This window comes from Aquarana catesbeiana, linkage group LG06, assembly GCF_042186555.1.
Source record: "Aquarana catesbeiana isolate 2022-GZ linkage group LG06, ASM4218655v1, whole genome shotgun sequence".
Taxonomy (NCBI): Eukaryota; Metazoa; Chordata; class Amphibia; order Anura; family Ranidae; genus Aquarana; species Aquarana catesbeiana.
Genome location: NC_133329.1, coordinates 283,049,826 through 283,067,508, shown reverse-complemented (window position 1 = coordinate 283,067,508; position 17,683 = coordinate 283,049,826). Strand labels below are relative to the sequence as shown.

Below are 17,683 nucleotides of genomic sequence, written 5' to 3'. Positions count from 1 at the left end.
CTGGTTACACATTAAAAAAGGAACACAGATCCAAGCCAAAGCTAATTTTAGCACAATTGCACATTTAAATAGCCTGTTATCAATTTTTATTAGTATTAATGATCTGTTTCTAAGAGAGTTTCACCTTTACATTCAGGGCCTGTATTGACATGCTTAAGGCTTGTGTCAGTGGCATCAGTTTGACTTCTGAGATCATTCAGAATTCACCAACAGGTGCAAGTTAACCTGCAGTTTACCTCCTTCTGACCTGCTTTAAAAGGTGACACTAAAGCTACTTTCACACTGGGGTGTTTGCGGAGGTTTTCAGCCGCTAGGGGGTGCTTTTAACCCCCGCTAGCAGCCGAAAAAGGGTTAAATCCGCCTGCAAAGCGCCGCTGCAGCGGCGCATTGCCGGCGCTGCATATTGAATGGGTAGGGGCGCTTTGGGAGCGGTGTATACACCGATCCTACAGCTCTGCAAAGATGCGGCTTGCAGGACTTTTTTTTTACTGTCCTGCCAGCGCACCGCTCCAGTGTGAAAGCCCTCAGGCTTTCACATTGGAGTGAGAGGAGAGGCCCTTTCAAGGCGTGTTGCAAGCGCTACTTTTAGCGTTATAGCGCCTGTAAAGAGCCTCAGTGTGAAAGTAGCCTAAACGTTATCCTTATTCTCCAAAAGTAACATGCACATCCACTACTTAAATCACTGTGCAATATTATGGTTTGTGAAATCTTTTCTTTTTCTGCCTCTTTATAAAAATGTACTCCGAGCTCCCAAATCTCTTCTTTTCTCCTTCACTTCCTTTTGTTTGAAACAAGCAGTTTCGCTATGCACACTATAAATCCTGTAATCAACAGTTCCCAGTCTATCTTGGGAGCAGGCAAGAGAGAATGGCTAAGTTCCTACATACAGTGGCACCATGGAGAATGAACAAAATGTAGCCAGGATTGTAACAGGAATTCAGATCCAAAAACAGCAAAAATATATATATAAAAAAAAATAAAAAAATGATATGGAAAGGAATTTGGAGGAGGCAGAGAGCATCAGAAAGTACCTGTGATTGTAAAGCTTTGTGTTTTTTTTTTTAAACAGATTATACTTATCCCTGATCCTCCTCTTCTCCAGTCCACTGCCAGCACTGTCTGCTCCTCCCCCCTGCCGAGTGGCCCACTAGCAAGCTGCTCAATCCAGAGCCATGCTCTGTGTGTCCATAAGACAGTGTGGCTCAGCTGTGGTCCCCCCCCCCCCCCCCATTACCAGCCAATAGCTCCCACTGCTGTCTGACTCAATGAAGAGAGATAGCCTCTACTTTTGTGCACATTGCTGGACCGAGATTTGGTTCAGGTAAGTATAAGGGGGCAATACGCTGAAGATTTTCCTTAATGCAGAGAATGCATTAAGGTAAAAAACCTTCTGGCTGGGTTCACACTTACAGGAGTTGTAATGGCAGAAGGTTTTTTATCTTAATGCACTCTGTGCATTAAGATAAAAAGCCTTCTGTGTGCAGCAGCCCCATCTCTGTTCAGCGATGTCCATGAATGTCTCTGCTGTCCGAGACTCTCCCTCCTGACTGGCTAAGACACAGCAGTGGCACCACTGGCTTCTGCGGCTGTCAAAGTCAGTCAGCCAGCCAGCCAGCCAGCCAGCCAGCCAGCCAATCAGAAGAGAGGGAGAGAGGGGGCCGGAAGCACAGAAAAGGGACTCGAGAAGAGGAGGATACAGGCTGCACTGTGAAAATTAACTGCAACAGAGCAGGCAAGTTTAACATGTTTTCTTTTTTTCAATAAGAACACGAGACTTTACAACCCCCTTAATTCAGATGAGGCTCACAGCAGGGGTCTGGTGTGTCCCTGTTCTGTTTCAGGGACGAACCAGGCCCAAATTTTTGCCAAAATTCGGACCTGAAAACATTGAGAGCAGGTCAGTCTCCTGTCATGTGAATTGGATGCAGAGAAATCCAATTCGCATAAGTGTGAACCCAGCCTTATGCCCTGCACACACGATTGGAATTTGTCGGAAAAACCTTGGATGGTTTTTCCGACGGAATTCCGCTCAAGCTTGGCTTGCGTACACACAAGTTCTCTGAACTATCGACCGTCAAGAACGCGGTGACGTACAACGGCACTAGAAAAGGGAAGTTCCATACGAAGCGATGATTCTGAGCATGCGTGGTTTTTTGCATGTCGGAACTGCATATAGACGAACGGAATTTCTGATAGAGAACCTGCGCTCAATCTTTTGCTGGCGGAAATTCCTCCAGCAAAAAGGCAGCTGGAGCATACACACTCTCAGAATTTTCGACCAAAAGCTCCCATTGGACTTTTGCTGGCGGAATTTCCAATCGTGTGTACGGGGCATTAGGCTTTAGAACCACTTTAAGCTTGTTTTGCAACCTTATATATTTGAATGGTAATGCAAAACCCATGTAACGTAAACAAAAGCCCATTGTCACCGTCTCTAAATTTCAAACTATCAGTACAGAGGGTCCACTCATGGACTTTGCAATGAAGAAAATCCTCCTGGAATGCAACAATTTGTGAACACTTGAATTGAAGCTTACCATCCATACTGCAAATAGCCCTCTTCTGAATACAAAAAGTATAGAATTTAAAGCCAAAATATAACAAAAAACGTACTATTTTTTTTTTCTTTTAGTTTTGGATACCACAAGGATTAGTTAGAACTAGGGTTGCAACAATACCAATATCGGTGCCGATACTGAGCATTTGCACGAGTACTCATACTAATATGCTCAGATACCTGAAACCAATACCTTTGCGGTGCGATTGAGCCCATACAAAATGAATTGGTTCAAATCGCACTGCAAAGAATCGCATGCAATTTAAACAGGAATGTGGTGCGATTCCTGTCCAAATTGCATGTGGTTTCCCACACCGCTTCTCTGTGAACCCAGGCTTGTCAAAGTGACTTCAGTGTGGCTTCACACAAGAGCGATGCAGGAAACTGCATGCAATTTGGACAGGACTTGCACCTGATTCCTGTTCAAATTACATGCGATTCTTTGCAGTGCAATTTGAGCCCATTCATTCTGCATGGGCTCAAACCGCACCGCAAAAGGTACCAGTACTCAGTATTAGCAAGTACTTAGACCAAAAGTATCAGTATTTGTGCCTGCCGGTAAAAAAATTAATATAATCAGTGCAACCCTACTTAGAACCCATGATAGTTTCTTCCATCTGTGTTCCATTAGGGAGATTTCCCTTCACTTCTTGTCCCAGAGGCACAAAATGACCAAAAAAATATCTCCAAAGTGAGAGCAAACTCCCCTCTTAGACAGCTGTCACCAGAACAGTCATCCTCATTGGATATTTTTTTTTTTTTACCTCTTCTGGTGAGGACAGTAAAATGTTAGGTTCCCATTACTTCGATTGGGCCAATGGTGCTCAAAAAAAAATAAAAATAGAAGAGTTGAATTTTTTTTTTTGAATCTTTACAAGTACCTTAAAATGGTTTTGTTTTCTACTCATAAAAAGTGTAAGTTATGAAAGCAGTACATACTAATGTTAAACCACTTGCTGACCGCCTACCGCACGTTTACTGCGGCAGGTCGGCTCCATTACGTGAAATTACATACCTGTATGTAATTTCGTGCAAAAGCCACTGGGTTGCGTGCAGCTGGAGGTGCGATCGCGCGCCGATTGGACACAGGGGATGCCAATCAGCAATTTCGGCAGACCTGACGTCCACTGGCCACCCACGATTGTTCCCCAGAGCGGCAGAATGGCGATATGCCTATGTAAACAAGGTAGATTGCCATTCTGACAGGGAAGAAGATAGAGATCGTGTTCCTGCCAAGCAGGAACACCGATCTCTGTCTTCATCCAGTCAGAGCAACCCCCCCCCCACAGTTAGAAAGCACTCCTTAGGAGCACACTTTTGATCGTCCCTGATGTTAACCCCTTCCCTGCCAGTGTCATTCGTACAGTAACAGGGAAGATTTTTAGCACTGATCACTGGATTAGTATCACTGGTCCCCAAAAAAAGTTTCAAAAGCATCAGTAAGGTGTCTGATACAATCCCGCTAAAAATCACTGATTGCCTCCAATATTAGTATAAAAAAAAAAAAAAAAAAAAAATTAAAAAATAAATAAAAATATCCCATCGTTTGTAGACGCTATAACTTTTGTGCAAACCAATCAATATACGCTTATTTTACCCAAAATATGTAGCTGAATACATATTGGCCTAAATGAAAGGTTTTTTACTGGATAGGTTTTATAGCACAAAGTAAAAAATGTTTTTTTCTCAAAATTGTTTTTTGTTTATAGCACAAAAAAAAAAAAAAAAAAAAAAAAAAAAAAAAAAAAACGTAGAAGGTGATCAAATACCACCAAAAGAAAGCGCTATTTGTGGGGAAAAAAAAGGACAATTTTATTTGGGTACCGCGTCAGTTAAAGTAATGCAGTGTGGTATCGTAAAAAGTTGTCTGGTCATTAAGGGGGCAAAACCTTCCAGGGCTGAAGTGGTTAATGGTTACTACATGCTACTAGTGCAGCTTGCACTATATAAGCTCAGTTAGTGACATATCTTTAAAATGAATCACTTGTGGGAGAATGACTTTGCTGCTAAAATCTCCTGTGTCGCTTGGGTCTTAGGCTAGTAGCAACCCAGCCTACAAAAAAAAAAAAAAAAAAAAAAAAAAGGCAACAGCCTTGGGCCCGCTAACATTTTTGCTATTAAAGTATTACCGCTGCCAAAAATTTTCTTCTTTTTTTTTGGATAGAGTGACTAGGCCCTCCTAGTCTCCAAAGACAAAAGGAAGTAATTGGAAAACTACCCAAATTGATGGGAAGTTCCACCATTAAAAAGTAGTCGCTGGAACAAATAGGAAGAAGATATGCCCTCTACTCCTGTTCCAGCAAGAATCATAACATTTGCATCCCCCCCCCCCCCCATGGTCTCTTCCGATAGTCACTAGGACAAAATGGATGGAAGATCTCCTCAATGGAACACAGCCAGTAGTCCAACAAAGGCTTGAACCCCTTTACACTTTAAACCTTGGAAAAATGTTTTAGACAGAGATCAACTTTTAGTAAAACTTGAAATGGTAATGCTTTAAAAGATGTGATGTGTAAAACGATGTAGGAAACCTAGACCACAGGATATGGAACTAATAAAGCTGAACACCGGGATAAACAAAAATTGTGAAACTACAAGAAGCATGTATATTCTTGAATCTTGGTAGAACTTTGTGTTTTTTCAAGATCTGTGCAGTAATCCAGTATGGAAATTTCATGTGTGCACAAAATTCTGGTAATCCTAACCAGTCACGGCTGTTTTTTCCCCTTGTGCAGGCTGGTCTTGTTTCTACCCCCACCCTCTAGCAGGCAGGCTGTAGTAGCTTGGGCCTGCTAGGAAGAACCAGAACAGTAAATACTATAACTGCACAGACAGCTTTTGTCCTACCACCTTTTTTATAGAAAGAATACATTTGCAGTTTTACAGCCATTCAAGTATCAACATGCTCCAGGTGTTTGTTGGGTCTTCTCTCAAGCAAAATTTGAATATTTTACAGCTAATCAGTCCTTGAATGTGGTGACTACATTCCTTTTCATCATCAGTCTTCCCCACTTTAGTTTCACCTAGTAATCATGCATAAATTGTTGTTGGGTTTAGCTATCCTTTAAAAAAGTTTTTTTTTTTTAAACTATTATAATCTGGACAGTATAGGTTCACCCAAAAAACAAACATGGCGAGAGGATATAAAAAAATAGAAACAAAAAATGAAGGGGTATTTCTGACAAAAGTGATTTGGCTCAATATCACTTACTAGTTAAATTATCTTCACCCTCATCTGCAATTTGTTCTGTGTCGCTGTCATCAAATTTGATGTCCTTAAACCAAGATGGCTCGGAATGTCCTTCCACAGAGTTCACAGAATCGCTATCAGGGGAAGGAGTCTCTGAAAACTCTGTGCTCTGAAATTATGAAAAAAAAGGAGTTATGGATAAAGGATAATCGGCTCATGTAGCATGATGGCTTGAAATCAGACTACCACATTAAAGCAATTTTACTTCTTTTCAAAGGCCATATTACCTGTTCTAACACAGATCAAAAGAATATACAAATTAGTTTTAGAACACATCTAGCTAGATGTTTAGTTCCTAAGAAGATACTGGCTGCAATGTATTTGTGAAATTAGAAAGAAATCTGAATAAAATTAGGTCATATTCCAATATTTGATTAAAACGCATCTACATTTTTGCAATTTTACCAAATTTATTGCATTTCACTATAAATTCTCTTCAAAAACAAAACCATTCCTCACAGAATGAATAAATATAGGTGTCTGTAAAAAACAATATATAAAAAAAAGGTAATGGAGTAAAGGCATTTTTTCTCTCAATGTATAACAAAGTACAGTGCATAAAATTATGCTCTGTGTATTGTTATACATTACCTATGCGCTGCGCATCGTGTCAGCTGCAGGTTTGTATACTGTGAACTAGCACAGATTTCCCCCCGTCCTCTCTCCAAACTATACAATTTAGATAATCTGTTCTTGTATGAACCAAGGAGTCGCCTACACAGCAATGATTGCTTTTAATTCTTTGACAATCCAATATAATTTTTATAGGAAAAAAACACTCATGTTGTGAACCCCATCTGCTGGTCATCTCTTTCCACAACTTCCAGGATTCCCTGCATGCTTTGCAGCAGCAACTCCGTTTTACTTTGCATTTCTTAGGACCACATATCCCATGGTACCTGGCTGCCTCCAAGCATTGATTCCTGTACTGACTCCACCTCCTGAAATACCACCTCTCAGCTGCTCTGTAGTTCAGAAGACAGGCTCTGTGAATTCAATGACATTACAAATGCCTACTCACAGGGCACCGAGAACAAGTGTCATAGAATTCAAGGAAGTAAGTTTGTGGGGGGATCTTCACAAAATAGGATTACAAATTTCAAGATCGTTTAAATGAATAGGTGTTGGCTTGATATAACTGAAATACAATCTAGAAATGAATATATTATGCAACCACTTCCCATTCTTAGTTGCATTTAAACACGGCCCAAAGTTGAAGTGGTTATACCGGGATCATGACTGCAGCTACAGTTATGATCCCTATATTGTTTTTTCGCAGCAGACGATTCTCTAATACATAAAGTAATCTGGGCAGCTACGCAGGCACTGAATTACTTCTACAGGCACCCCTTCGCCTTTACTGGCCTCTCCCATCTGATCAGGGAGTCCAAGAATGATGCAATCGAGGGAATCAGATTCCGGGTACAGAATGGGAGGAACTGATGTTTTTTTTCCCCAAAGGTGTGACATCAAAAACGTTGCGGAGTCACTTTCAGTCTCATGTAAACAAGACATTACCACCTGATGAAAGCAATGGATCAAACTGATCTCCAAACTGGTATCCTGGCTTTTTTTTTTTCCACAGAAATTATTAAGTTTACAGAAAGTAGTAAAAAGCCATGAGAGGCTACAAAGTGAATAGCAGTCAGGATGCAAACATGTACACAGAATATTGAACATCAATGACATCTGTAAATAACGTTTCAAAGGTGAAACTAAATACTGCCCGGGGCAGCAAATTAAGGACAGTAAGGCTAGCAAGGTAAACAAGAACTTCAGATCTTTAAAGATCTACAGTATATATGGGATAACCAGTAGATACATAACTATAAAGGAAAAGCAGTTTGTTGTATCGATATTGTAAGATTCAGTAGCAGTTGGCACCTTTGGGTATAGGGTCCAAATAAAAGGGAGTAAGGTCAGGGGGGACTGGGGGGATTATTGAGTGAGGTCTAGAAGCCACAGCTCCCATTGGGTCAGAAATTTGTGGACAGTCAGATGAGCCTTGGCAAATGTGCTGCATGGTGCAGTGTTCGTTAAGGGCATTAGGTACTAGTTGGAAGGAAGGGGGGGAGGGGGGGCTGGGTGGTAATTTTGGCTAAATTAACCACATTAGGCGATTCGGGGTTGGTGACCATTCATTTCTAACCTTTTGAGATTAATATAAACACTATTTAAATTACCCATTAGGGGTCAGTGTTGAGTGCCGCCCTATTTGCTCTTAAGTTCAAACTTTAGGCAATTATTTGATCATTTTTAGGCCATAGGGAGATCGTAGTTAACCTATATGTTGTAACGCTCCTGCTCATTATGGTTGGAGTTCCCCCTTAGATCAATCAATGATATAGCTCATGAACATGTTATGTTTATTTACAGCCATTGTGAAGAGGTTTTAGCCAGTCTATATTTACATCTATAATAATACGTATTGGATAGTATCTATGGGCCTAATCTTTTCCAAAAGGTTTTTATATTTATAGAAAAGGTTCCCCCTTTTTTTTTTTTTTCGTTTTTCTAACAAACAATGATGAATAGGTGTACGGGGTAGTTTGCCGGATTCCACTATGGATGAGTGTACGGGGTAGTTTGCGGATTCAGTTATGAATGACAGTGTTCCGCTGCTTAAGACTCAGAATGAGGCGTGGTTCTTCCTGTACACCTTAAATCGCGACGTGTCAGTACGTCACCAGTGCCCCTGGACGACATCAGTTTGTGACGAAACGTATGTTGGGAGGAGTGGCATGCTGACGTCATCGCAAAGCAGTCCTGAGAGGACAGGTGTTCGTTAGCCGGCCGGCTTTTTTTTTTTTTTTTTTTTTAACCAAAAAGTCAGTTTATTGAGGTATATACCAGTTATACATATACAATGCATTTGGGTCAAGTTGAGGCATACACATACATTCCATCATGAGATATACTAACGTTAATAGTCATAACTGACTTCATATCTGTAGCTAATACTTATGTTGAGGCAGAGTGATTCACAAATTGGTCACAATTTCCAACTGCGACTCATATAGTGCAAGTTTCACCATCCTCCAGCCAATGATCCCAAATATTGGAGAATTTTTGCGGGCAACCTCTGCGAGTATACATCATTTTTCTACAAGGAAGGGTATCATTTATATCTTTTTTCCCAATTTTGTATTGTTGGGGGCATTTCCTGCATCCAGACTTTAGCTATTGCTTTCCTTGCTATGAATAATGTTTCAGATATAAATATAGCTAAATATTTATCTACAATCAGCATCGGGTAGTAGACCTAGGGAGACATAATTTTGGGTCAAGACCCACAGGTGAGCCCATAATGTCATGTAGAAACTGTATTACCTGTAACCAGTAGGATTGTATTTTCGGGCAGCGCCATATTAAAGGGTAAAAAGAACCCGGCGCCAATAGACACATAGTGCACATAGGACTTCTATTATGTTGAAACTTTGCCGATTTTATTGGTGTAATGTATGTGCGATGCACAATATTTAGTTGTGTTAGTCTATCTGATAATTTAGGGGATGCCATCTTAACTCCCTCCAAGATTTCTACCCAGTCTGTTATCAACTGGGCCTACGTCTTGTTCCCATTTTTCTTTTGCTATTTGGGATATTTTATGTGATCTGTGTAGTCTAAGAGCATAATACAGATTGGATATAAGCTTAGTTGAATCTGCTCCAAGTATAATACGGACAACCAGCGGGGTGTCAAGAGCAATGTTAGTGGAGGCCATCTGCGCTCTAATCGCATGTCTGAGCTGTAAGTACCTAAACAGTAGCTGGTTTGGAAGTGAAAATCTTTCCTTGAGTGACTGGAAGCTCAAAGGCTCATCTTCAGTGCAGACATGCGACAGATAAAGGACACCATATGCTGCCCAGATCTGGGGATCAGGTACCGTTTCCAGTGCAGGTAAGTGGTCATTTAACCACAACGGGGTGTGCAAATGTATGTTGGACTGATTTTGTTTCTTAGTTGCTATTTCCCAAATTTTTTGATGATGTTTCAACATGCCCGTGTTGAAACGTGCAGCATTATGTTGATATTTTCCCTTTCTAAAAATTGCCTGAATAGGGGTAAACAATAAATTTCCCGGCTCATCACACACTAAAGATCTATATCTCTGAGCTTCAGTAGTATTAAAGTAGTGTATGTGCGACAATTGTGAGGCCACATAATAATCTTGGCTATCCGGGAGAGAACATCCTCCCTCAAGAGTGGGATTTTTAAGAATATGCCATGCTATCTTATGTCTCCCTTGACCCCATACAAAAGGAGTTCAAGATCGCTTCCATTTGTTTAAATATTTTAAGTGGGATATACAAGAGAGCATGCCATACCATATATAAAATTTTGGGCAACAGAATAATTTTTATTAAGTTGATTCTGCCCATCACCCCCAAAGGTAATCTTGACCAAATTTGTGTTTTGGATTTAAGCACCAAGAATAAGGGTTCTATATTTAGGGCTACATATTCCCTGAGATTTCTGGTAACTTTAATACCCAGATATTTAATTTCCACTACTCTCTGTAAAAGGAAGCTCTGGCACAATTGATGTAGGGGGAAATTGATCTATGGGGAGAATTTGTGATTTCTCCCAATTAATTCGCAGGCCAGAGTATTTCCCCATTGTCTCTATAATTTTCAATGCTGCTTGTAATGAGGGACCCTGATCCGCCAGGTACAGTATTGTGTCATCTGCATAAAGACCTATCTTTTCCCAAGAGTCTCCGCGCCTAAGGCCCACTACCTCCGGGCTTGCTCTAATTACCATTGCCAGGGGTTCAGCTGCAAGGGCATACAGCAAAGGTGATAGAGGGCAGCCCTGCCTCGTGCCCCTCTCCAGGGAAATTTGATTGGATAACCACCCATTCACATACACCCTCGCCTTTGGTGTCTGATACAAAAGCTGTACCCATTTTATAAAGTTGGGGCCAAACCCATAACAACCCAGGCATTCCCACAGGTAGGCCCATTCGACAGAATCGAACGCCTTAGCTGTGTCAAGTGCCACCACCACTCTAGTTCCTGCATTATCATGCTGGGCCTGTAGGTTTATGAACAGCCTCCGGATGTTCATTGCCGTGTTCTTCCCCGGCATGAACCCAGTTTGATCCGGGTGGATCAAAAGATAGGATTAACTGAATTTAATCTAGAAGATAGGATCTCAGCTAATATTTTAATATCTACTGGCAATAGGGAAATGGGGCGGTATGACTCTGGGTAGTGAGGGTCTTTACCAGGCTTGGGGAGGACTATAATTTGGGCTTTCTGCATTGATGGGGGAAGCACTCCCGTTTCAAAAATTGAGCGGAAAAGAGTATTTAACTTTGGAGTAAGTGTTTCTGAGTATGTGGTATAAAACTCTAGAGGTAAACCATCTAATCCTGGGGCTTTGGATTTTGCCAACTGGGAAATTACTATATCAATATCCTGAGCAGTGATGGGGGCCTCTAATGCCTGGAATTGTTCTAAGCTTAGACGTGGAAATTGTATCGTGTACAGGTATGATCAAATCTCTTGGGGAGTGTAGTTACATTTGGAACCATATAGTTCCCCATAAAATCGTAAGAACTTTGCGGCCACTAGTGCGGGGTCAGTGACAATAGTGCCATCTGTTTCACGCAAGGATACTACTATTGGCGGTTTATCCTCTAGGTGAGCAAGATATGCCAGCATTTTCCCTGCCCTTTCTCCATGTTCGTATATTCTTGTCTTACAGAAAAACATGCACTGCTTGGCTTTTTCCATCTGTAATTGTGACACCACCGTTCTTGCATTTTACGTTTGTTAAGATTGTCAGGAGAAGAATTAATGTTATACGCCTCTTCCAAGTCCCGCAGTGTGTTTTCCATTAAACGCACTATTTTAGAGGATGTTTTAAGTCTTGTAATCCTACCATCCAATACTCGTCTTGCATGCATTTTAAAATCATCCCATTGCATGTTAAATGATAGGAGACTTTGATCTGCTGGGGAAAAAAACTTAATTTCTTTCTATAGAGCTGTGGTCCGTCAAGGCTGATATAGCTCTCTCTCTCTCTTTAACACAGGTAGTCCTCCTATAGTAGCATGTAAGAATAGATACCTGCCCTGGTGATCCGATTCCATGGATATAAATTCAAATGGAGTGTTTTTAGTTACCATTAAGGTGACCGCTCTAGAAAAATTGGTGTGTGTGCTATCCCCTCACATTCCAAGTCAGGAAATTAATCGTAGTCATCTAATCATTCAGTGGGAAATCATGAAGCAGATCACCAGAGCCAAGATAACTAAAAACATTGCATCTCCACATTTTTGTAGCATGCCTCTCATTGTACATATAATACCCATACCTATGCATGTGTGTATCTGGTATACAAATCCAACATTTATACAGACAATTTTTGGTTCAGAACTCAGGCCCTGCACACAGGCAACATACTTCCCTCCCATCTCCACACCTCCCCAACATGGCGAGAGCATCCAGCCGGCCGGCTTTTTTAAACAATGCTTTCTTCTATGCTTCTTATGCAAGTTAAATTGTTATTAAATTGAAAGTTTTTTGCCCGATTTACACTATGGTAGGCTTCTATTTCTGACCTTAGAGGTCTTAATACACAAAAAATGGCTAATTTAGGAGTATGGTAACCTGGCTTTTAAAGCGTTGCTTACAGAGATTTTTAGGTACCGCCCTTCCACAGGCATACGCACTTATATAGTGCGATAGGTTTGGTATCTTAACTTAGCATAACATTATATTTTACCAAACGATTGGATAATATATTGTGTTTTTACATTAAAGCGTATTTTAAAAAATAAATAAAAACACCCACTGGTTAACCTGCACACATATAGGCGGCTTTTGGGCATGTGAGCATTAACACCGAGCAAAGGCATATATGCTTCCACAGGGAACAGTTTGTTGTGCTGAGAGCATGCTCACTGCACACTTGCAGCACAGTTAATGTGTCATAGGATTTAGATTCTCTGACAGAGCCGGAAGCAGAAAAGGTTAAATTTTTACCAAAGACACAATTTAATCACCCAGCTATTTTGGCTATACTTCTATGGATCACAGGAGTGCAGTTTGTTCTGCATTACTGTGACCAGTTTTTAGCCTAGTGAAGACCGTTGTCGGCTGACGTCACAGAGCCAGTCCAGGCTCTGAAAAGATCATAACCATATTACCATGTTGGGGGGTGGGGGGTAAAGCAGGGAGCCAGTCACTGAGAGTCCCCAGCACTCTGCTCACAGAATGCTGAGAACTGAGCAATTAGCAGTCTTTCATCGCTCAGTTCTCAATGTAGAGGCTGGAGACATTGAATCGATGCTGCATACACTTAGGTGAGTATATCTTTTTTTTTTTTTTTTTTTTCCTAAACCCTGAACTTTAAAAAGACATGCAATGGCAATATTGTAACAGCCAAATACAACTTGGCATACCTGAAGAGGTCTGTATAAGGCATATTCATCACGAAAAAGTTGATCATGGTGGGTGACACAGTCTAACCATCGACCATCCACAAGAGCTTGTCCAATTGCTATAGCTTGTGCTCTGAAAATAAATAAATAGATATGGTAAAAAAGTTGGTATCAATCTATTCTGCCATTAGGATTTCAACAGTCCATAACAGACCAAAAAGGTCCATATATAACTTGAACAGGCACAGTTTGTTTTTTCAGGTATTTACCAAAACATATTTAAGCTATAGTTATATAATAAATATGGGCTAAAAGTGCACACTTAGGTTTAATTTGAGGGTATGTACATTCAAAATCGGAGAAAGGGTTTAGGAATTACACCTCTTAATACCTCCCCCTTTTGCCAAGGGACCAAAAGTAATCAGACACTTGAATCAAAAGCAGTTTCATGGCCAGGTGTGGGCTACTCCTTCGTTATCTGTTCATTAATTAGGCAGATAAAAGGTCTGGAGTTGATCCCAAGTGTGGCATTTGGAATCTATTGCTGTGAACATATATCATGCGTTCAAAGGAGCCGTCCATGCAAGTGAAACAGGCCAAGGCTTCAAAAGCTAAACAAATCCATCAGAGAGATCTCAGCAACATTAGGAGTGGCCAAAATCAACAGTTTGGTACAGTCTGAGGAAAGGTCACGCACTGGTGAGCTCAGAAACATAAAAAGGCCTGGACATCCGTGGAAGACAACAGTGGTGGATGATCGCAGGATCCTCTCTATGGTAAAGAAAAATCTATTCACAATGTCCAGACAAGTGAAGGACACCCTCCTGGAGGTGGGCGCATCATTGTCAAAGTCTACAATCAAGAGAAGACTTCACTAATATAGAGGGTTCATCACAAGGTGCAAAATCAACCATTCATAAGCTTGAAGAATGGAAAAGCCAGATTAGACTTTGCCAAAAATCTAAAAAAGCCAGACCAGTTCTGGAAAAGCATTCTTTGGACGGATTAAACTAAGATTAATCTGTACCAGAATGACGGGAAGAGGAAAAGTGTGGAGAAGGCTTGGAACAGCTCATGATCGGCTCATGATCCAAAAGCACACAATGTCATCTGTAAAACATGGTGGAGGCAGTGTGAGATGGCATGGGCATGCATGGCTTCCAGTAGCACTGGGTTGTTGTAATATGTTGGCCAATTTATAATGTATAATATTGGCCAATGTATAATATTGTATTGGAGTATGGGTTGAGCAGAAATTGTCCAAGCCAACTCAATTTTAAGATAACAGTTGAAGATCCTTTGATGTGCTAGTCTCATGCGGGTCTACCTAGGGGTGTGAGGTATGGGCTGTTAGTCTATTTGAACATTTCAAAGGGTATTCAGGTGGTATGTTAATCTAATCTAATTACACATATCTGGAGAGGACTTGTTGGTGTTGATATGCGGGAGTGCAAATTGGGGTGGTTTATGACTACAGCTGTTCACGGCTGGGGGTTGTTGTCTGTTTGAAAGACTAAAGTCCTGAATTGAAAGGCCAATCAAATTGCTCAGCCATTCAATGCCTGGTGAATATAACACGGCATTCAGTCTATAGGTTTGGAAGTTAGGCTTGTCTGTGTGTAGGGGAGGCTTGTCTGTGCATGGCTGGGAAGACTGAATAATATGGGTCTCTGAATTATATTTCCTCTGTCGGATTTCTTTGTCATCTGTGGACTTTGGACTTTGTTCTGTGTTGGAAGTCAATAAAGTACATCTCTCTGGAAGAATTGGGTTGCTGCGGAAGAGTACTTACATCATCATCATTATAATAATACTTACTTATTCATTATATAATAACCCAATATAATATTAATATACTATATCACTACATGGGTCATTGGTGTTTATTGATGTGACAGAAGCAGCCAGAATAATTCTGCAGTGTTTAGAGATCAGCCAGGTTACAGCCAAATGCAGCAAAGTTGATTGTCCATCTGTACTGTGAAGCACCGTCCAATGATCCAAAACACACTGCAAAAACAAATCCCCTGGTCCCGATGGATTAACAGGAGAATATTTAAAAACAATACTGGGACCTCATCTCCTGAGGGTGTATGACACTGTGGCTGCCTCCACCTTCTTCCTGCCTGAAATGCTAGAAGCCATTATTGTAACTTTGCCTAAACCTGGCAAAACTCCAGATGTACCACAAAACTTTAGGCCCATCTCATTGTTAAATAAGGATTTGAAACTATATGCCAAAATATTAGCACTACGTATGATGGAAATACTACACACAATAATTGACCCTGATCAATCAGGATTTACAAAAAGGTAGACAGACCTCAGATGCTACTAGGCGACTCATCAACATCATTCATTTGGCGAGGAAACAGCAAACGCCTTCTCTGCTCCTAGCCCTGGATGCAGAGAAGGCGTTTGATAGTACTTTGGATAAGTATATCCAGTGTATCCTAACATGATTTGGATTTACAGGTCACATGCACTCAGACATATTAGCTCTTTACACCTCCCCATCGGCCAAAGTATATACCTCAGGTATGCTCTCAAACCCCTTTGGAATCACAAACGGCACTCGACAGGGGTGCCCATTATCACCGCTGATATTCAGCTTGCTGATAGAACCCCTGGCCTCCAGCTTTAGACAAAATCCAGATATCCATGGATTTCCTATAAATGGCCGCAAACATGTTGTTAGCCTCTTTGCTGACGATGTAATTTTAATGCTCACTAAACCACTGACTTCCTTAGCACATGCTACTAGCCTCTTGGAACAATATGGTATAACATCATACTATAAAAGGTAAATAACACTAAATCCTATATCCTTGACCTAGGAATCTCCTCACAGGAGAAAAAATAACTACAAAATAAATACCCCTATATATGGAAAGACTCCGGCATCTCATACCTAAGGATAACACTTACCCCCATCCAGAGCAGCTCTTTAAAGCCAAGTTACAGGCAGGACTTCTCACCTTAAGTAAACATAGCCTTTTCTGGTCGGGACAACTAGCAGCATTCAAAATCTATCTATCTATCTATCTATCTATCTATACACACACACACACACACACACACACACACACACACACACACCGTTCTGTACCAATACTAGTGAACAAAAAAAAAAAAAATCTTTATATCAATACAATCAATGCCATCTAGATATATGTGGGAGGGTAAAAAAAAAAAAAAAAGCTAGAAGTACCTTCATGAAACCAAGTACAACCAGGAAAGCTGGGGGTCTGGGCCGACCAGTACTAGCAGACTATCATGTCAGCTATTCTGGCACAATTCAAAGGATGGTTCCCTGACCAACCTATCTCGCTCTGGGGAGAATTGAGAACAATCATTATCCCAGGATCCCCCCTCCCAATACCTTTATCCATTTTAACTTTATTGATCGATGACTTATCCTTGGACAAATGGTTGAAACAAGGAACAAAATGGTCGCAAGACCTACACACAGGCGCTAATGTGAAGTCATCTGAATCCCTCCAAGAGGAGTACAGCCTATCACCCTCAAAATACTTCACCTATGCCCGAGTGCAGTCATACATTACCAACAATCATATACTGCCATATGAACTACACTGGCAAATTAAAAAGTATCTCACCACCACTGAGTGGTGCAAAGGAGGCATTCATTTCCTTATATTAGAACATCCTCCATAATAAATCAGATTTCAAAAAGACCAACTCTATGTTGGCCTGGGAGAGGGATCTTACCACTACCTTCTCAAACGCACAATGGAGCAAAGCCCTTCAATATTCATACTCAGCCAAAAGATGTATGTCCCTTTGGGAACTCTCACACAAAATCATGCAAAGATGGTACCCAACACCATACCAAAATCGCTAAGTTTAGCTCCTCAACATCCCCACTGTGTTGGAGGTACTGTTCCCAAGTAGGTAATATTTACCACATCCTATAGTCATGTAGCAAATTGGCTAAATTTGGACAAGGATCTTTACAATCTTCCGCCAAGTGACAGGTTTGGATATACAGCCATCCCCCTCCCTAGCCCTACTCGATATAGGCACAGAGGATATTCCACCATCATTAAGACAAGTCACCACCCATCTATTCTTAGCAGCTAAATTAGTGATACTCAGAATATGGAAATCACCAAACCCACCGGAAGTAAAAAATGTTATATACACCCTTTCTACTCACTGTACATACAAGCACATGTTGGCTTCTATATCAGGGAAACCCATAGCTTTAAATAACTGGCAACCATGGGCAGATCGGTATAAATCCTATAAACCACCATGAGATTGTCAAACAGATGAGTCGATGAATCCTGCACTCAAAGTAGCTGCACATTTATATTCTGACAATATTCCTGAGCCTCTTTGTAGGCTCCCTCTGGCGCCCCCCCCCCCACTTCACCACTTTCCTACCATGTTCAGTTATGTTCCACCCACTTTACCTATTGACCTTCTATGTTACAAAAGTTTTACTCTAATGACAAAT

General features: G+C 40.9%; 1 protein-coding gene across 3 annotated transcripts in view; it reads right to left on the bottom strand.

The window, feature by feature from the left end:
* PIKFYVE (phosphoinositide kinase, FYVE-type zinc finger containing) overlaps positions 1-17,683 on the bottom strand; it is a 455,233-nt gene that overhangs the window by 332,567 nt on the left and 104,983 nt on the right. For all 3 annotated transcript variants that reach the window (XM_073633422.1, XM_073633423.1, XM_073633424.1), the window contains exons 10-11: positions 13,222-13,333; positions 5,769-5,916 (exon numbers count right to left, since the gene is read on the bottom strand). In XM_073633422.1, the coding sequence (XP_073489523.1) occupies positions 5,769-5,916; positions 13,222-13,333 (260 nt within the window). The remainder of the gene's footprint in view (positions 1-5,768; positions 5,917-13,221; positions 13,334-17,683) is intronic.